A 22,500-nucleotide genomic window follows, 5' to 3' on the forward strand; every position below is an offset into this window, starting at 1 on the left:
TTCTTGGAACTTATGATGAACTTGTTTTTTTCAGTTGCACTTTATAGTCCTTATATAAGCAATTCTTATAGATCAGGACTATATAATGTGTTGTGGAAGAACAGTCAGCGAGTTACCGGTCGTAGGACCAATTTTCCTTGAGTTTTGGTTCATTGCTGGTAATACTCAAATTGGTAACTGAAAATAAGGGTAACTTTCAAAATGAGTGTCCTTTAGTACAAGAGATCTTAAGTTGAAAAAAAAAATAGCAAATATTTTGCAAAATATTCTGAACATTTTTTTTTTCTTATCAAGGACATGGCCTAGAATGTTAATGTTTCTTAATCAATTCGTTAAATCTAGAGGCAGCGCCAGTACATCGCAGAAATAAAGTACGTAAACGTGAATGCACAACACATGAAACAGCTTTTAATATGGTGAATGATTGTTGGATTTTGAAAATCTTGGATAGACAGGTGAACATACTACATACATTTCGGCCGAACCAAGTTGCCATACATGTAATTGTTAGTCATAAAATCGGAGAAATAAGTACGCTAACAAACTTTGTAGACTTTTCTCTTATTTGTGCGATAGCATTAACATATGGAATGACGAAACGAACTAAACAAACAAATACATGGTACCTTTCATATTATTAGAAATGAATAATTGCGGTACGATGGAGCATCAAGTAACGTTTGGACAAATCTAATTTTAAGACTATTTCATGCAGTTTCGGCTTCATTTTAGCGTAACGAAATGACGATAGTGGATGAGAAGTGTTATATAGGTTTTATGAAATATCTCGGTATCATGATTATTAGCATCGAATTAATCGGTATTATTGTCAGTATTTTAGTCCAGTAAATAGTATTCGTTTTTTAGAATGAATTTTCAAGAAATCTTTGTCATGGGTCAAAGAGTTTGTATAATTAGGAAAAGATGAAGTTAATGAGGCTTTTTCACGTGTAACGTTTTTGTAATCGATAGTTTGTCCTCATAATTTTCAGTATTCAGAATAAATTTATTTGTGTCGAAAGACATTCTAATTTCAAAATAAATATGAAGTTTCATGTAGATGCATAATTACTTATGAGTATGATGTGGTTTCAAGTTTTGTGTTGATATTTTTGACCTTCAGTGATCACTGAACCAAAACTACTTTCTTTTCCCCTCCGGAAACTGTACAGGTCCCACCTATGTCCCCCGGGATCGGTGGATGGGGCAATGAATACTGGCATCACCCCCACGCGCACCCACACCCGCACGATCGGTACGCAGATCAGCTGGTCGAGCCCATGTTGAAGTTGGGAGCCGCCGACTCCTGGGGAAGTCAAGCGCGCCCACCGCCCAACCCACAGGACTGTATGAAAATGTCGCAACTCTCACCCCACGGGCCACCCACGCCTCATATGAATGGTTATGTCCCCCACCATCATCACGGTCAACATACACAGGTAATGACCCCAATTGCAATGTTTGGTTGACAAAACTGTCTTTAGGAATTTCAGTGAAAACTGTTTTATGCTAAGATAAATGAGAAAGTATTAACAGAGTGCAGTTACTTTTGAAGGAAGTCGATTTTTTCCTTATTTTGAGTAGTTCCTAGTTATGATGCAGGATAGTGTGCACTTAGAGTAGACAGTTCAATAATATATTAGTTACCCATTCATTCATATACCGGATTACCTCTCGCAAGGGTTGCGAAACCCTAAGGGATTGTCGCATAGCATTTCAGTTACTCGAGTTTAAGTATACAAAGACTTATTTAATTTTCTGAAGGATTATTACCAAAAGTAAAAGTATATTTTGAAAAAAAAATGAATTCCTGTCGTACAAACAAATGACTTTATCATTCTTGAATGAATGGTGTATTGTCAAGTCTTTGTCAATCTGCAAACAATATGCACAATACTATATGAAGTCCCCTCAATACGTTTTTCATTAATTCTTATGCAATGCACAGTTGACTTTCTCTCCTCAGGGCTTCACAAGTTTTGAAGACTTCCATCGGTATGGACCCCACAATCCCCACGCAGCGGCGGCTTTCCCCCACCCCCAAGCTCCTCACCCCCCTACCCCACATCAAGAAAAGATGGCCACCCCGACCAGACCTTTGCCCCACAACAATTACTCCCTGACAAGCCTTCAGGTGAGTCTCTACCTCTGAAGTATATTTTCCATTTGGAAAACAGGGGGAAAAGGCTCCTTCTGTTTATATATTCTACGGTTCTGTTTTTTTGTTTCCTCATTCATTTGCGATGAATTTTACTAGTTTGTTCATCTTAGGTTTCCTCATTGCCATCGACTTGAGCCTTGTTAGATGATAATCCGTTTTCGCAAAGTTGATAAAAGGTGCGTAGGGTAAGTCTGGGGTTTAGAAGGTTAGAATATAGGGGACCAGCCAAAGTGAGTCATATTAAGGTTTTACTTTCCAGTCATTATTTTTATTCATAGACTCCATTTCACATTTTCTCTTTCTTTCTATCATAGGATGTTCATTTAATATGAAATTTAAACTCTTATAGTTTGAAGACATCAGTTTCATTGATAGTAGGAATTTTATTTTCCCTAATGTATTTTTTGAATTATGGGATATTTGTTATTGGCAATAAACATACACTTACTCAAATCCATATTTTTTATACAAACGTCACGATGAAAGCAGTTAGCATGTACTGTCCTTATAAAAAGGGTTTCGGAGCTAGATGGAAGTAAGTCACTCAAGTGAAATTTGCCACGGGTGTGATTTTGTCATGTTAATGGTGGCAAATCCTCTGACGTTTGATTCAAACTAACCACTTTTGCAGTTCAGCAGTTTTAATTTCGTAGAGTAAGGATTTCAAGTATTGTTTATAAATTTCTCTTTTCCTTTTTCTTTGAGTTTTTGTGCTCCTTGGCATTATGTAAATCACTGTTTTTCCTTTACAATTTTTTTATTGATTTGCTGTTTAGGCAATCATTTTCAATCAGGCTTAGGAATCTAACAAGTCATTTGAATGTTTATACGGGGATGTCGTATTGCTATTGGTGATCTTACGTGTCTTGCATATTTCAGTTCATTCTCATTACCGTTTTACTCAAATGCTTTCATCATTGTTGTAATCACTTTGTACTCCTCCTTAAGGTTGTACTTAATTGCTTCTGTTTGTCATTGTACTCAATAAATTGTCTTATTGAAGACACTGTTATTGCTTATTAATCATCTTTGTTGGATAGTATTGCTTTATCGAGAATTTACCTAAATGCGCTGTTGCATGCTGCGTTGTCACATGCTATAAGCTAAATTTTTAAAGATTTAAAACTACCTGAGGAAGGTTAATTTTGATACGTGCCAGTTTAGAATTGCCGGTCCCATGTCCGTACAGAATCAAGATTGCTGAGGCATGACCGATAGACATTTTACAGAAGTAGTTAAGAAAGGAATTTTGGCCATTTTTGTGGGTGTCACAGGTATCAACAAAACACCAAAAAGGATAAATGGGTTTCACTCTAGTCTAGACTTTAAAATACATTTCAATGTTACTGAATTCTCTGACAATAGAACACTTTAAATAGAAATGTCAGTTCTCGAAAAACCTGGTATATACATATTTATGTAGATTTGCAGTAGCATTACACATTATTCAAAAAATTATCCAAATCATTTGCTGGTCCTCATATTGTGGGACCAGCCAGCCCCTGCCGTTGATTCTGCTTTCTTACAAATCCTCCCTGTGTGACCCCCAACCAAGACATCATGCTTCCTCCTTGGCCGTCCCCTTTACTCTCGTTTTTCCTCAAATGAGTCAATGAAACCTATACATATATGTATGTACCTGTTAGGAAGAATGTCTGTGTGAATTAAACGAATCAAAAGTCACTTGGTGTGTTATGGAGGTGTGATATACAGTATGTGCGTTTCAGGCTATGTTCCCAGTGCTATATGTGTGTTTCAGGCTATGTCCCCAGCACATAGTGTCCACAGTCTATCGCCGACGCAGCCTCTCGGGGAAGGCCACTACCCAGGCCCCGGGGGGGAGGCTCATCAACCAACCAACACATTTCCAACTCCACCCACCTCACAAACTCCACACACTGCCCATTCAGCCCACTCCGCCCACACTGCCCATTCTGCTGCATCCAGCAGTGAATCTAACAGATTGAGAGCAGCACTCACTCATCGCGAACAGCAGCAGCAGCAACAGCAACAGCAGCAGCAGCAGCAGCAGCAGCCACACAGTGGCAGCCCTGGCAGTGGAGGCGTTCCTTCCTCTGGAAGTAGTGGTGCCTCGGGAGGGGGGCCAGGGAGTGGTAGTGGAGGAGGTGGAGGTGGAGGCGGCGGCGGTGGTGGTAGCGGCGATGGAGGAGGGGGTGGAGGTGGAGGGGGAGGTGGAAGCGGAACACCCGCCATGCAAGACATTTTGGACTTGGAGGCCACAATCCAAGGAGGACTTGACTGTAATGTGGATGAGGTAGGATGGAGATGATGATGATGGCGTTTGAATGGTGGTGATGATCACCTGCATCTCTTGACTTACACAGTCTTAATTAACCAGCATTTGTGCATTGTATGGTGACAGTAGTAGAAGTTGTGTGCTTACTAAGGGCTGCATTTCCTGGGTGCCCAGTAAAGGGATCTTAGTATGGTTACCGGTTAATTTTTTTTCTTTTTTCTCTCATAAAATCCCACGTACGAGTTATAACTGCTTCCTTGAGAAAATTTGTCTCGTAGCAAAGATGTCATCTACCTTGCAGCAAAATAGTTTTATGTTGCAGTTCACTGGTTGTAGACTGTAAAAGATTAGTATGACTAACGATTTAGTATACTTTGCATGTCCGATCTAAGGCTGTGGTACTCCACTGCCATAGATCCGGTACTTTGTATATTGTTATTAACATGAAAGAATGTACCTTGGTTTTAACATCATTCGTAATCTATTTCCGAGTTAGTAAGTGCCACACGGGGAAGTTCACCGACCGACTTCTCTCTCTCTCTCTCTCTCTCTCTCTCTCTCTCTCTCTCTCTCTCTCTCTCTCTCTCTCTCCTTTATATTTCTCATCAGTTTTTCTGCTTGGCATTACAGTAGTTTTTGCTGATTGTGCACAACTGCTTCTTTTGTTTTGTACATGCAAAACTGACCGCATGCCTGAGTGAGTGGACAAATTCACAAGTAAATCAGATGTTATGGCTCATTCAACATATTATTTATCATGCATTGTGAGCCTCTAGTGCAGTAATTGAAGATTTGGTCGTGTTTCTGGGTGGAAGTCACAGAACATTAGACGATTTCATTTGCTTGCAATATCAAAGATTTTGTCTGTAAATAAAGAGTTTATAATCTCAGTTGACTTTTAAAACTTAAGATAAGCTGATGTTAACTGGAGTTTTGTAAGTCGTCCCAACGGCTCCTTCTCTAAAAATAGAACATGTCGATAGATAGAGAACAGAAATTTGTTTATATTCCTATGTAAATCGACATAAGATATGTTTGACAACTATTTCGTTTGCAATGAAAACGAGTCTTGTTGACTTTCTCTTAGATCACCCTCTTTCCCTCATGCTCAGGTGTCTTCTTGGCCTTGCCTGATCTCGTCTTCTTCGTCCTAAATATGTCAACATATCACCTGTACATCATGAAGGTTCTTGATGAAAGTGGGGTGTTGCCCCTAGATATAAGTCCGTCACCTTCATCCTAATCAAAAATAGATTAGTTTTCGTTTACTTGCCTTATTTCTCACATTTTTTTTCGTTAATTATAATTCTTGATCACTGCGTCTTTCTATTTGTCTTTCTCATATAGTAACTTATTACAAAAATGCATTATATCTAATTATACATATATTAGAAAATTTCCGCAAAACATACTCCCAAAATTTTCAACAATAACCAACATACATTAGGTTTGTGTCATTGAGTACAGGTGTTTAGAAAATGAGGTATTCGTTAGGCGTAACTGAAATGAAATGAAGGCTATTTTGAGAAGCAAAACAAAACCAGTGGTGTTCCTTGACTCTTCCTGTATGTGAAAGTGCGCGAAATCACTCCAAAACATGTCATTTTTTGCATTTTAGCAAATATGCAAGATATGGAAAAATGTGAAGCCTTGGATGTACAGATATGTAGTTCATTTTTTGCCAGGTAGATAGGGCATATAAATGTAAAAAGTACGATCATGATTATATATTAGGTAGTGCAGTTGAATACTAGTCACTGGGCGGACACAATCATTAGTCAGTCAGAGTTGGCCGAAATAAAATCTAGAAAAACTGAAAATCGAAACTCGACCAATAAATCTTAATTATCACTGGGAACATGTGTGTTGTATTCGATGATTATCGAGTCCGAAAAGAGACTGTAAATTTTACCCCTTTTGACTGCAGAGATTATATAATACCTTGAAAGGTATGTATTCCTACTTAGTATTTGAGGTGTTTCAGTCACATAAGAATCCTCAGAGACAACAGTATCCTCATCGTTTTCTCATTCCTGGACAATGTCTTCAGCTCGAACATATACAGTACTCCCGAACTTAGTCGTTGAAGTAGAAGTATCTATACTTTCCTTGACAAAGCTCTGGATATTAACAAGGAAAAGTCAGTTGGTCAAAAAATTATTACTGGTTGGAGTACATGGCACATACCATGCCTGTATTCGAAGCCTTTATTGAGAATGTAATTGCGTTACTAGATTTTTTCAGTCCCTTGACAAGATGGTGCTTAAATCTCGCAGATATAGTTACTATAGACACACCAAATTCAAGACACTCAAATAAGATCACATTTTGAACTTGGTAGTTTTATCCCTTCATCTTTCCGTGTCCTTTGTATCCCGACATCACACAGACTCCACCTATAATTTCGATAATCAGTGTTTCCTTTGCCATCTTCGTTTTCCATTGTTCTTCCTGGTTTTGATTCGCTTTCCTCTAAACCCTTTTTTCCCTGCCTTTCTTTCCACCCTTTCCCATCTCTTTTCCTGTGAGTGAGTGAGTGAGTGAGTAGTCTCTCAGGCGGGGCCAATGCGTCAGTCAAAACTCAGCATCAGTCAGTCAACCGTCAATCAGACATCCCAGTCAGCCACTCAGCCGTGATGTTTAGCTTCGATCATGCTCAACTTTTTTTTATTCAATCCGAAATCAAAAAAATAATCATTGATGTGTATTAAATATATACTTTTATGATTTTGACAATTATTTCTGAAATCCCTTTTAGTGCTTTTTGGTGTTTGTTGTCAAGTGATTGTGCGGTAAAGCATGCATTAGCAGCCTTAAATATATGCCGTGTGTGGTGACTTTTTTAAAAGGGGGAATTTCAGGTCTTGTGTTGTTATATGTATGTATATATACACACATATACACAGGCACACTTGCATATATAGTATTATGAGAATAGCTTTACACAAAATATGAACAGAGTGCTTGCCTCGAGGAAAATGAAACGACGTAGCGCAAGATTCTTGCTTCAACTCTAAAGCATTTTCAAGCTTGGAAGAAGTTCCTCCAAGTGAAGGCGGAAGTTCTTGTTCTGCGTCGTTTCACTTCCCTCTAAGTCATCCGCTTTGTTTATGTATAGAGAAAGGTTGTTTGTCAAGGTTACATTCATCAGCGTCATATGTAATATTGACAGAACTTGAATATATCGTCACCCAGAAAAGGTTTCTTTAGAAGTAGCAGCAGTAGATCATATCACTACCATTATGAATAATACAGCACATCGGTTGCATTTATATGTTAATATATTGGTTATAGGCTTTATGCAATTGCTTGAATGCATAATAAAGTTTTGAATTAAAAAAAAAAGTGACACTCGTCCCTCTCCTCTCTTGCAGCTTATTGATTACGAGCGGCAGTTTTTCGGAGAGAAGTTGGATTCTTTTTTACCCCAGCAGTCACACCATCACGATCACAATCACCACCATCACCACCACAGCAACCACAGTCACCATCCAAATAGTCATGGCAACCATGCCCACCATGGACAGTCCCATGGCCACAGCCATGGCTACACCGAAGGGTCGCAGATGGCAGCACCGTCAGGCATGAGTTATTCGTGTTCGTCGATCACTGCCTCTGGGAATCAGTGGGTCCGCTGAAAGGTAAGTCCTTCCTTTTCACATTTAACGGAAATCAACAAATAGAACCTTCAGTAAATAATATATGAGCTTTGTGTTACTTTCTTAGTGAAATCCGAGTTCAGCTGCCCTTGATTTGTTGTTTAGTATACTAGTTTCCAGACTGGTCATTTTTCATAAACATCATATGATTTCATTCTTGAATCCGATCGGAATTAGCGCTGAACTTTTTATGTATCTGTTGCCTAAGAGTCGAAGAGAATGAGAATGATAGCCTTCTGGATAAGATGTTAAATAACGTCTTGAACAGGCAAAAACGGGTAGCTGGATGTGTTTTGCGTCCATTGTCTGTGGAATTGTGGATGTTCCTTTTTTTTCATAGCAGTAGCAGTTTTGGAGTTAAATGTAGACTGCTTCGGGTACAGACATTGGTGTTTTCTCCGGTCCACTGGATGGAACAGGAGTTTCTTTTCATCCCAAGGTACAAGGGTGGGAATTAAGGCCTTGAAATTAAGCCACTCCGACATGTTCCTCATTTCGTGTTTCTCTGATATTGTAATTTGTCAGTTTTATTTAGATAAGTTTTTAATCGCTTGCGAGGAAATTTTGTGAAACCGTCACATTTGTATTTCCTCGTGCATCTAAAAGTGTTAAGAGCTAGATTTAGGTTTAGTTTCTTTATCTAGTTCCCTTTCATAAATATTTCAAATGACTGAATTCCTTGAACTTTGTCTCTTTCAAACCTTCAATACGGTGGTCAAAATATCTCGGGTGCAATTTTTAGAAATTGCCCTTGTAACATAATCCATTTAAATTTGTGTATTTCTAAAATCCTGAAAAGTTATTTGAACTTCCTTGGTTTACTGGTTAATAAGGAGAAACGTATTGGCAAATGTGCCATTATTTGGAACACATTATTCGTACAATGTAAAACACGGAAGTTGTAAGGAGAAGTGAAAGTGAAATCTGATCATCGTAGTACATGCGACCACAAACATAGCATTTTGCTATCGCTGTGATACATCGACAGAGGGAGGAGGATATGATACATACTAGGAGCCAATAAATTTGGCATTGTATCCCATGTGTTTACGTAGGGGATACCATTCATAACGAGCAGGGGGACGGATTGGGGTGAAGGCATGTTCCACCAGCGCCACCCTCTCCTTCTGCGGAGGTGTTTGTCCGGCACCCACAAGGCCAGCCTCTGGGCCCAATTGTTTGGCTTGACGGCTTGTTTATCGAGTGGGACGCCGAGGTATATAAATATCGCTTGTGATATTAATCGGCGAGAGCAGCCGTCGTACTTTGGTGGTGATGCCCGCTGCCTCATACAGAGACAAATTGTGTGCGAAAGTTCAACAATTAATCACCGCGCTAGAATTCTCTCTCTCTCTCTCTCTCTCTCTCTCTCTCTCTCTCTCTCTCTCTCTCTCTCTCTCTAAACGAACACCCTACGTTGTGACTCACTCATGTTATGAAGATTCTTCAGTTTTCCCGCACATTTCATAAGTTTCAGGTAATTTTTTTCTCATTCTCTTAAGTCACTTCTGAGTGAAATGAAATTTAAACATTAACCTAGTTGAGACCTTCCCCTTGCCTTTTAACCGTGTAATATGTGAATAGTCGACATTGCGATAATAACAATACAGTAACTAACATTATCAACAGTGATAGTGTTAGCTATTGCGTCGTTAATGGTATATTTGAAAGCATTTATTTCTTATTAATATGACATTGCTCGGGTAGGACTCTCTAGTACAAGAATATCTTTCTTCTAAACATCTCAAGGGTTTACACATGAAAATAGCACTAAATCGCTCTCTCTCTCTCTCTCTCTCTCTCTCTCTCTCTCTCTCTCTCTCTCTCTCTCATTACACATTTTCTTGTTTTCTGATCGTCTGATCCTTTTGTCAAGCGTTGAGCATCAACTCCACTAAGCCCCTCTTTTTCATAGGTATTCTACCCCAAACTCACCCCTGCCCCCTCTCCCCAGTCTTCCTCCTCCACCTTTTGTCGTGTTACCCCCCACCCCCACTTCCGCCACCCTCTCCATATCTCGACTTCAACTAATGGATTTGTCAGCGTCCCGTGTTGCGAATAATTCTTCATATAAATCCTGGCTGGATTAAAAAGAAAAATTCTAGAGAAAAAAGAAGAGGAGCAGGGCAGAAAAGGCATCTGAAAAATATAGGCATTATAGTGTCGATACTCCGGGTTGAGATCGATCCCTCTTGCTCCTCGAGTAAAAGGGAAGGCGGATGGAAGAGGCCTCGCTAGTGGGTAGAGTGCGCACTTGGTTGTCCGGCGGAGGTGGCTAGTAAGCTCGAGTACGTGTGAAGAAACTTGTCCGTCAGCAGAGCCGGCTTTTTTTTTTTTCTGTTTTGTCCTAGTGTTTACCAAAGGTTTGTTAGTACAGATGTGATATGTGTCCCCGCTGGGTAATGCACGCTTCATAATTTATTCAGGTAATGATTTCTCATATCTTTTCCTTCAGTATGATGCGGTAGACACGTTCTTCATTAGGCGTATTTTGCACAGGCTTTCAAGATAAGATCAAAGGCTGTGTTTATATCCTTTTTCCCTGCAGTATTTTCACAAACCTTTTTGCAGTTTAAATAGTGTACTTTTTGGTTTATTGTTATCAAGTCAGAGTGCACAAATACCTTTATATAAAGTTGTAGTATCATTATTCTTCCGCTGTCATGGTTCGACTTATCCCCAAGATCATTTTTTAAAAGTAAAATTAACCGAGCTCTCGAATACTAATTTAAAAAGAAATTTATGTCATCTCTACTTAAATTCTTCAGAACTCTTGGAAAAATTTGGTGCGAAGGACTTGGTAGTAAAGAATTACTTTTTAATTTTGAGACAAATTGGTAGTTCAAAATGTTTAAACTTTCAATATACTGCCAGACAGAAACCACTGTTGAATCTCGGCAGCAGATCTCCTCAAAATTCGGCGTTTAACTTTTAAATGTCTCCACTCTGTATCTCTTGAACATACACATGTTAATACACTTAGATACCGAGCCATCATTTATAACCATCATTTGGGCATTAAGTGCAGTATCGCTCGACCTGGTGTCTGCTGGTCCAGCCGAGCGAAGCTCACCGAACTTCGTCGACCCTGTGTCGACTGTCGAGCAGACCCAGTGGAACCGGGCGAAGTTGAGAGAAACGCTCCGCGCTCCGACGATGGGAAGGGAATGAATGATCCGCCCGCCAGGGAAGGACCCCGATTACTGATTAGATTAATGATTTGATTAATTTAGCTCTGGTTATGATTAATCTTTGAAGGTGCCGATTTACATTTTTCACCACTGCGTGTCATGAACAATTTTTTTTCCTTTTTATTTTCCTTTATCTTGAGTTTGCGTCGTCTCCAGCTTCTTCGCCGTTCTGACTTGGTTGGGAATCCACATTCAAGACGTAATGTGAGAAATTTGTGTGTTTATGTTGTGGATGTTATGAGTTATATATATAATATATATATTATAATATATTATACATTAATCACTGACGCTGGATTCATGTGCCTGACATCCAAATGAGAAAATGATAAAGGATTTATAACCCTTTTTCATTTTTCCTTGTGGGTGTCTTATTTATATATATATATATATATATATATATATATATATATATAATATAATATATGTTATATATATATATATGTGTGTGTATATGTTTATATATATAATATATATATATATATATATTATATATATATATATATATATATATATATACATACATATACATATATATGTGCGTGTGTGTGTGAATTAGAAGTAATCATATATACTATATTGTGTTTCCTTAATTATGAGTATAGGAATTTTAGATTAATTGCTGCCGGTAGAAACCAATTTCCCAAGATGTACTGCAGCCGTATTAATCCTTTATACTTAATTAAATTTGATCAAGTTCCCTGCTAAGTGTCGAAGGTCATCTAGTCGCTCTTGGGGATACTCTGTCCTGCAGCGGCCGCCTCTACCTCTCTCCCCTACCCAGTACTACCCTGGAGGAGAGTAGGATCGAGAGTAAATCAGACTAGGTAACCTTAGCTCGGATTAATTCGATATGCGGTTTATTGCTTATTAACTTTATCCTGACATTTTGTGTTTTTTAGTGGTTTTGGTTCATAAATGCGGATTAGGGCAACTTGTAGTTGATGTCTGGAAATTGTATATATATGTTTTTGATGTCTGGAAATTGTATATATGTTTTTGATGTCTGGAAATTGTATATATGTTTTTGATTGAATCTTTTTATTCAGTTTACTATTGCTTATACTTGTGAATAAATGTCCGCTATCTATGTGAAGACGTTTTGATTTATACCTTTATGTGAATAATAGACAAGTATCAAATTCAGGTAGCACACCGTTTTAGTTACAAAGGTTTCAGGGTAAAATGAGAATACAGTATGGGCAGTTTTATCTTTCTATGTTAACGACTATGACCTACGGCATAGCATATCATTTCATTAGGCCTTTAGAATAATTAGTACTGAGAAAGACAACTCAGACGATACAGTACAGTTCTCCTAAAGTACAGAGTACAGTAATCGGTAAAAACTTCTTGATGCTCTGTTACTGCCTTTGTTTCTCGAATCGCTTTGTATTCAACCTATCCTTATCTGAAATAAGGACAATCCATATACATGTATATGTGTGTGTATATATATATATATATATATATATATATATATATATATAATATATATTATCTATATATAGAGAGAGAAGAGAGGAAGAGAAGAGAAGGAGGGAGGTGAGAGAGAGAGAGAGCGAGAGAGAGAGTTTATACTTTGGTGATTGCATAGTTTTGCTATTCTCATGTAGATTTCAGAACCTTGTGCATCAGAAGAATTACAAATCCGTCAGTGCCTTCTGGACATTCCTTTGGTTAATGGAGATACAAACTAACCCTTCTATGCAACTTTGCACTGCTATGTTAGCTGTATATACTAGTACCAAGTACCATCTTTAGTTATAGGTAGTCATAAATATGTAAACCTCAATGCAACGATGAATATGGACATCTAGTCAGTCACATGCTTATAGGCACCAAGTTGCTTTTCTACTCATAAAAAATATTTTGAGCGATTGCGTTTAATGCCATAGATTGTAGGTTTCGTGTCTGTATTTGAAGTGATTTTAAGTTATTGTCAGGAAAACGTAAGTTAGATGGACAATGATGTTTTACTGATAAACTGTGTTATTTTTAATTATTTTCATTATCAGAACCAAGAATGTATTTTTGTATTTTCTGAACATTACTTTAGTTCTGTGACGTCGCCGTAGGGTGTCTGCAGATTTGTATATTTTTATTATCATCACCATTACGATTAACAATAATAATAAAACAACCCATTTTTCTTAGTGTAGTTTGTTTGTGTAGCCATAACCCTTTTTGAATAGTTGTAGGCCCCATGTCAATATTTTAATGCCTCGAAAAGAGAAAGAATAGTTTAAATAATTTTCAGTGTGTTTTTTTTTTTAACATTCCCATCACTTCACTGGCCCCTCCCCCCGCTCCACTTGTTCGTTCACTTTCTTTAAATTTATTCTCTCACTTTCATCTTTTTCTATCCCTTTCATTATTATCCACATACGACCCTCATTTTCTGTTCGTTTTTCATTTTCTGTTGCCCTTTAACCCATCTCCTTCCCTTCTTCTTTTCTCTTAAAGTTCCCATTTTATGCAGACTCTTCTTTTCCCTAACCTTTTCTTTCCTCGTCTCCCTCTTCATCAGCCCTCCCCTCTTCTCCTCATCATGAGGGCAAACTCCACCTCATTCTCTGTAAGAAAAATTACCAGCCTTAACTCCCTTAACTGGCGGCAAATCTCATCATACAGACAATTACGGGACGGCAGATCGCGCCTAAAATTATAATCCCGCCCGGGCGAAAAACACCTATCCAAATTATTAATAAAGTGCCAATAATTGTGTCGGAAGAGGTGACGGTGACGGAGCGTTTCCAAGGCGTCTTCATTTTTTTTATCTTCAACCTTCATTTTTTCTCTTTTCCGCGGGTTCTGAAAAAATTATCTTCATTTTCTTTCGTTACTTTTTCGTGAACACTCCTCTGCTCGATTATCATCCTTTTTCTTTACGTACTGCACTGATTACTGAACAGAACATTCATGGTCTTACGCTACAGCTTTACCGAAAATGTTTCTCTTCCTATAGCGCCTGTAGGTTATAGAACGATGCTTGCATGAATAGGCCGTGACTCAAGTTGAAAGCTCTTCTCTGCTGCCTGCCCAGACTCCGAAATCCACCCGAGATGCTCCTGCACCCGCATAAGGGAAATGCTAATAGTATGGGCACAAATTATAGCCTTTCCCATTACCATATAAGGCATTAACCTCCATCGGCTTGAGGTCTCTTCTATATTCAGTTAACACTTCCTGGTTCTAATATATCAAAGCTTATCGTTTACGGCTATGGCGTCTACACTTTATCCCCCTCACCCCACTTTTTTTTTTCTGGCTGACCTCCTCCTTCAAGCCTTCCTCTCTCCTCTCTCCTCCTCCTCCTCCTCCTCCTCCTCCTCCTCCTCCTCCTCCTCCTCCTCCTCCTCCTCCTGCGTCTCTTTCTCGGCCTCTAAATCTTACATCCACACCCACTAAAAGCCACTTAATTTGATGAGAGTGAAGATATTAAAATGTGAAGGGTAACGAGAAGGCTGAAATGGAAGACTGTGCCGAGGATATGATTTACTAAACAGCCATGTCGACAGCCACCACCACCGCCGTTGCCCCTGGTTCCTCCTCCTCCTCCTCCTCCTCCTCCTCCTCCACTCATCTCTTTGCCTCCCATAGACTAATACACACGTACACACACACGCGCACTTCTGGCCTTATTTACTCTTGGCTTAATTTGCCCAACAGCGTCACTGGAATCTCCCGTCATAATTTGTAATACATTGAAGTGTCTTCCTATCTACCTACTCCTCACTAGGATGTTTATCTCTGTAACGTCTTCCGTCGTCGGTTATTTTTATCTGAATAAATTACCTAACTTAACCATCATCTGAGTTTTGTGGCTTGTCAGTATTCGAGTTTGTTAGGGTCAGTGGTTGGATGTGGCATTGACGTCTGTATTAACGCTGACAGGAGCGTTCTGATTTATAAGAAAAAAGAAGACACAATCATTAGACTTCGGTATTTTTCATTGATTTCTTTCAAAACAAAAACTATGCTATCCTTTAGGGGCTGTCTTTTCATCTGGATGTTTCTAAAATCAAAGAAACATAACTGAAGTGGGCGAAATGAGGTTTCATTGAAGAATATACATATATATATATATATATATATATAATATATATATATATTTATATATATATATATATATATATATGTATGTATGTATGTATGTATATATATATGTATATATATATATTATATATTATTTATATATATAGTATAGTATATATATATATATATATATATTTATAATATAGTATATATAGATATATATATATATATATATATATATATATATATATATATATATCATATATAAAGAGGAGAGCCCGACGAATTTCTTGATATTAAAAGGACTGTACTCGAGCGTAAAGTATTTTCATTAAGTGGGTCTGTTTATGTTAAATTTGGCTGTACCTTATCGCTTGAAATCGTTAACCCTGAAAATCAAAATGATTTGTTCTCCAGATTTCAGTACTATCGGCACCACTAATAAATGAAAGCCATTTTTCTGTTTTCAAGAATCAGACTCTCATTGAGCCCTTTATTTTCCTTCTCAGTAGGGAGGTAGTGCCGTCAGTGCACCTCCCGCTGTGCACTTTAGGCATTGTCAGTGTTCTTTGCAGCGTCCCTTCGGCCCCTACCGGCAACCGCTTTCATTCTTATTACTGTACCTCCGTTCCTATTCTCTCTGCCATCTTGCTGTCCTAACAATTATTTCATAATGCAACAACGAGGTTTTCCTCCTGTTACATTTTTCTAACCAATCCACTTTTAGTTTCGCTTTCAGTGCTGAATGATCTTGTAGGTCCCAGCGGTTAACCTTTGGCCTAAATCCTATATTGTACTATTCTCTTCTTATTTTCCTTAGGTGAAAGAGAGTGAGAGTTCGACCAATACAATTGTGACGTTGATGCTCTCGGTTCGGGATCCCTCGCTCTGTAGTCGCTTTCTCTTTTTCTTCCCTCTCCTCCTGATTCTCCTCATAAGTACACTCTTCCCCCTTCCTGAACTGCCTCCATTCAAGCCCCTTCAGGTTTTTCCATCGCACAAGATTCTACATTTTACGAGTTCTTTTTTCTTCCTTTCCTTTCATTCCTTCTTCCCCTTTTCCCTTGCCATATCCTTGCATGTCCTTGTCTACCCCTTTAGGAGTCAATTCTTTGGTTTCTAGTTCTCTCCCTGTCTTTGTCTATTTTGGACCCACTCATTTCTTCTTCTTCTTCTTCTTCTTCTTCTTCTTCTTCTTCTTCAATAATCCTCGGCTATTCTATCTTTTTCTCTGTAGTTACTTTCTGTTTTGTGTGTGTGCGTGTAATATATAATTATATGATCTAATAATTATATATAGTATTATATATAAATATTATATATATATATATATATATATATAGATAATATAATATAGTAAAATAAAAATATTTACACCCCTTTAGACTTACTTTTTATTATTAAACACTTAAATCCCATCCCGATAAAAAGGTCCAGTGAAATTTAAGCTAATGTATATATATATCTATATATATAATATATTATATATAATATATTATTATTTATATTATATATATTTTTTTTTTTCTTTCTTTTTTTTTTTTTTTTCTTTTCTACGCGTGAAAGAAAAAACTGGTTTCTGAAAGCATGTGGTGAAGGCTGGTGCCTCGCCCATGTATCTGCAAGGTAAAGGTGTTTAGTATTATTAAGTTGAAATAGTCCGTCCCTAATACAGGCGTAATTATTTTACGTATTTAATTATTTCTGTAGTCATATTTGTATATTTATTTTTATTTATTTTATTATTCTTTTGAATGATTCTTTTTCTATCTTTGTTGCAAGACAAAAATGCGAATGAGATTAACCTTCTCTTACAACTGGATACATATTTTCAGTCGGTGTTTTAGCTTTAGTTACATTTGATGGTCTTTCTCATTTCATTTTATGGAACTCATTTTTTGTATAATTAATGAAGTGCATAGCCATTTGAAAAAATATGACTATGCTTAGCGTTTCCTCTTTTTTGGTAATATGTGTCCTAAGCCACTATTAACACCAGCAAGAGGATACATATGAGAAAAGTAACATTTTTTATTAAGTATTGTTTGCATTCTCCGTTTTCTTTAGGACACATCTTTTAATCCTGATCTTCATTTTCCAGGTTACATTGCAGTGATATTGATAGCCATTAGTCTCTCTCTCTCTCTCTCTCTCTCTCTCTCTCGTGTGTGTGTTTTTTTTTTTTTTTTTTTTTACTTGCGCTCAAGCGATACTTTTCGAAGTCACATGACTCCCATGCACCTGTCCCCTTCCGTACCCCTTTCTCTCCCCTACACCCTTCTGTCTCTCTCCTCCTCCTCCCCCCCCCCCACCCCCCCCCCCCCCCCCCCCCCCCCCCCCCTCCTTCCATCTTAGCGGCACCACCAAGAGGGGAAAAAAAAGCAGCAGATCCCAGCCCTCAGAAGGCCATTTTCCGTCATCCATTTTCGTTAATTTCGACTCATTTCTATTCTTATTATCCTGCCATATATTCGGCCGTCCATCAGTCGCCCATTTTCTTTATCGCTGGCCTCTTTGACGGTCACAATTTATACCTACTTAAACATGCGTCGTCCCACCGCTGCCCTCCCGACTAAGGCTCCTTTACGCCACATATTTCACCAGACCTCCTGCTCTGGCCCCCTTCCCTCCACCTCCCCCTCCTCCACTCTCCTCCTCTCCCTCCCTCCTAACACTCCTATATATCTGGCTCATAAGGATACCCTTCCCTACTTACCCCCGCCCCCCATCCTATGACCGTACTCTCCTCCCCCATCTTCGCATCCTTTCCTCTACCCTCCTCTCCCACCCATTCCTTCCCGTAATCCTCGTCTTCCCCTCTTAGGTCAGATCTGTCGCTTCACCTGGTATCCTTCATCTTCCCCCTTCTCGTCTCTCCGTTATCGCCCTGATTCTTCCGTTCTGCCGTATTGGAGGTAATTAGAAAACCTCTACGAGCCTTCGACCTGTCCACTGAACCCGAGTCTTTCATTAACGTTCACAAAACCATTCATGGGGAAGTTCTATTGTATTTAAAAAAAAATCACATTTATTATTGTTACTATTATTATTTCGATCACTGTCATTTGGAAAATTTTTTTTTTCACTATATCCCACCCACATTACCATTCATTTTTTTAACCTCATTCATTCTTTAATAACTCCTCCTCCTCCTCGAACATCTCCTGAAATTTATTTGAGATCATTATTCCCTTGATGTTTAGGTATTTCCCCCCCTTCCTTTTTTCAGTAATATCTCTCTCCCCCCATTTTTTATACGTCGTCGCGTTCGCCCTTGATTCGAACAGGAGGGAAAAGAGTGAGTTTTTCTAGACCCAGTTCCTCTTCGATGAGGAAAATTGTGCATAGCTAAGGAAGCAAAGGCGGGTTTGATGAGAAATTGATGATGTATTTAATGGAGAAGAAGAAGAAGAAGAAGAAGAAGAAGAAGAAGAAGAAGAAGAAGAAGAAGAAGAAGAGAGAGAGAGAGAGAGAGAGAGAGAGAGAGAGAGAGAGAGAGAGAGAGAGAAATATTGTATGGTGAATGTATATGACTATTCAATATTGTAGGGGGAGGTTAGGTAAGGGAACGTAAGTTTCTTCACATGCAGTAAAGTTTTGAAAGTAATTAATTCGATAGTAAGGCTAGCTATGACTACGAGGACGGAGATTATTATAAGATTCCCTAACAGGAAAAGAAAGATTAATCATTCGAAAAAAGAGGACTCTGACGATAGAAACTGCCAAATATTCACTGTTAATCGTTACGATGATTTTCCAGTTAGGGACGGGAGAAGAGCTCGACAAGAGACGAAATAAACTAGTCACGGTACATAGTTTGTCTTGTAAACATCTGCCGAATGAAAATGATCACTGTTCGCAGAAGTATAACGTCTGTTGTCTTAGTGATGATGCTATATAGTTTAGCGAAATCGAGAACATACGAACGTACGCTTATAAGAACGCTAATGACGCGCCTTCGGAGGCTCTTAGCTAAAAGGTAGTATTTATAGACCTGGATCTCGATAAAGCCTTTCCGAGAAGTCATCCCTGCGTTGGTGATTAGAGGCACTGATCATGCCCTTGATAATCCTTAAAGATATTTAGCGGGCAAAGAGGGAGGCTTGGCAGAGGAGAGTCGGGGGATTGGTGATAGGTAGCGCATATGAGGAGGGGATTAGAAAATTCGTCTGTGGAAGCATATTAATTATATTCGAAAATGGTTACCTCTCTCTCTCTCTCTCTCTCTCTCTCTCTCTCTCTCTCATAGCATATTTATAATAGGCTTTTTTTTTTTTTTTTTTTTTTTTTTTTTTTTTTTTTTTTTTTTTTAATTTTTTCTCTCTCTCTCTCTCTCTCTCTCTCTCTCTCTCTCTCTCTCTCTCTCATAGCATATTATACTAGGTCTCTTTTTTTTTTTTTTTTTTTTTATCTCTCTCTCCTCCTTTCCTCATTATCATCATCTCGGAAGAGTTCAAGGGATGGCCAAGAAATCACTGTAGTGATGATGTTGAAATGAAATTAATGTATCAGAAGAGACTCCTAGTCTTGAGAGAGAGAGAGAGAGAGAAAGGGTTGTGGGGATGGGGTGGGAGGTCACGTCCATGGCGCACCCTGTCTTATTTATGGTAATTCTAATAGATGCACAGGAAGGGAAATTAGTTAAAAGATAGAGGTAAAGGAGGAGGAGGACTGGAGGGACGGGGGCTGGGGGGAGGTTGCTGTAATTGTGGTGTATAGGTAGGAGGAGGGAGAAAGAATAAAGAGAGATTACACGTGGAAGTCCTCCAGGAGAAAACAAGAGCTAAGATAAAGAAGGCGTAAGTTTTCCAGTGATGTAACAGAAGATTCCAGAATTACTTTCTCTCTCTCTCTCTCTCTCTCTCTCTCTCTCTCTCTCTCTCTCTCTCTCTCTTCTTGTCATGCTTTATATGGTAATTTCAGACTGACATGAGGGACTGGAAGTCATGTGATTTATGGTAATTTTAACAGACACGAAGAACAGAAATGCCATTATGGATATGAGGATTATATTAGGGAACATAAATTGGAATATAAAGTGGCAGACAACTCATACGTCACCAAAGAATGGAGCGCACCGAGGTTACGAGGCCATTCGTGCATACAAGGAGAGTTCAAGGGGGGGGGGGGGGGGGGGGGGGAGAAGGGGATAAGGGAGGAGTGAGGTCTCGCCTGAAGGGAGATGGAGGATGGCGGGTCTCTCCTACAAATGGTTTGCTCTTACCAAAAGTGTCATGGAATTCTGATCGTGTCATGTCATATTTTAAGTTTAAGAAAAATTGAATAAGTAAACAAATAAGTACTATGATTCTGATTACATTGTTCTCTGATTCATAGGTAAATGGCCCTAATATGTGTTTGCCAGCCTTGCAACTGACGTTCATGATTAGTAGGCTGCTTATGCCAAATACCTTTGGCCGTGATGAGTCGCAAGGTGCTGTTCAGGGAATGATGTTAGATGCGTGGATATTCTTAGAGAAAATATTGCATGATTACCCATGCGTACTTCTTTTCATATCTGAGTGTTTTCAGCAACTTTACAATAAGGTGTATGCTTCCCTCCACATAGGTGTCCATGATGCGTGACGTTTGACACAGCTGTATATTTGATACTTTGGTGTGCCTCAGAATATATCTTTTACGGTGTTTTTATTCATCGTTTAAGTATTGAGACAAAGCACTGTGGGGTAGTGAGGTAGGTTGCTTATATTGAGAATATCAGTAGTAAGAGACTGTGTAGGCGAGGTGAGGTGTATTGAACTGAAAATACACACTTTCTCTTTAGTTTCTGTTACACATCCTTATGAAGTACGGTGGGCCATCTCGCCTTATTATTTTCATTTATTCTGTCAGTCTCTCTCCATCTTGAATACTTACCTGTATATCATTTGAAGGTATGACTTCAACTACTCATCATAGCAACTGTGCTGAAAGTTATATATATTCAGACAGTTTTCGCGTTGATTGGCGGTTTTTGTCTTCGAGTTAAAATGGCATCGCCTGTAAGAAGACGATGAAATTGCGTCTCCTTTGGTTAATTTTTGTACTGTTGTAGATGAAATGGTATCTCAGTGCATCGAGTTTTGGTTTCTGTGAAGTTAGGGAAATTGCGGTATTAGTTATCCTGTGGTATTTAATCGTCTTCTCGAGTTGTATTCATTAGCCCATCCTTACAAGGTTTTGATAGGGTGCAACTCCCGACGACGAAGTCTTTTCACTACCATTTTCCTCCAGTTTGTCGGTTCTTCCATATGTATGTTGTGATGTATTATTCCTGATTATAAAGAATGATATTCGGAAGGGTATTATGAGTAACCGGCTCGGTTATGAAAGGTCGTTCCCTAAGCTATATATATACTATATATAAATATATATATATATATATATATATATATATATATATATATATATATATATATATATATATTTTTATATATATATATACATATATATATATAACATATATATATATATATATATATATTATATATATATATATATATATATATATATATATATATATATGAGCCTTCGTTGTTAGCAACTGTTTGGGTGTAGAATTCTTAGTTTTCTACGGAGGCCCTTTTTGGGGCAACTCCCTTCTCAAGAAGACAAGTTGCACAGACGATATATATATATATATATATATATATATATATATATATATATATATATATATATAATATATATATATACTATATATACATACATACATACATACATATAGCTTCTATATTATTTGAGGTTGCTGCAGTAGCAGATGGAGCAAAGCTGACAGTTGTGTGATGAAAGACAGCTTCCATGACTTCCAGTCAGTCCTCTTTAAAAGGTCGCTGAAGTGAATTTAATTCAAATTGAATTGTTCAACCATAATTATGGGCTAATGTTGTGATGATCCAATTATATCAATTGGGATTAAATAATTAACAGCGTAGGTTAATTATTGCATTAGTTGCAGAAATAGCTTTGCCTCGCTTGTGACAAACGATTTTTTTTAATCTGTTATTTTTATCAACATCTTTTTCTCTGTACCTGTACTCAATATTTTTGTGTTGCCGACGGCGGTAGCCACATATCTTTGTCGCCACACTCCCAGACACGTGTAGAGGTGTGTGTGTGTATATATATACACTTATATATCATTTATATGCATATATCTATATTTATATCTTTTGGAAAGGGTGGTGCTAGAAA

At 38.2% G+C, this 22,500-nt stretch overlaps 1 protein-coding gene across 5 annotated transcripts in view; it reads left to right on the forward strand.

Moving 5' to 3' along the window:
* Nucleotides 1-22,500, forward strand: part of LOC135222007 (forkhead box protein O-like) — a 726,710-nt gene that overhangs the window by 639,461 nt on the left and 64,749 nt on the right. For 4 of the 5 annotated variants that reach the window (XM_064260128.1, XM_064260129.1, XM_064260127.1 and 1 more), the window contains 4 exons: nucleotides 1,173-1,439; nucleotides 1,949-2,134; nucleotides 3,921-4,436; nucleotides 7,793-8,059. In XM_064260128.1, coding sequence (XP_064116198.1) covers nucleotides 1,173-1,439; nucleotides 1,949-2,134; nucleotides 3,921-4,436; nucleotides 7,793-8,056 — 1,233 coding nt within the window. In that variant the 3' untranslated portion in view covers nucleotides 8,057-8,059. The remainder of the gene's footprint in view (nucleotides 1-1,172; nucleotides 1,440-1,948; nucleotides 2,135-3,920; nucleotides 4,437-7,792; nucleotides 8,060-22,500) is intronic. The other variant, XM_064260125.1, reaches the window with a different exon arrangement.

Source organism: Macrobrachium nipponense, chromosome 3 (assembly GCF_015104395.2).
Source record: "Macrobrachium nipponense isolate FS-2020 chromosome 3, ASM1510439v2, whole genome shotgun sequence".
NCBI classification, from domain to species: Eukaryota; Metazoa; Arthropoda; class Malacostraca; order Decapoda; family Palaemonidae; genus Macrobrachium; species Macrobrachium nipponense.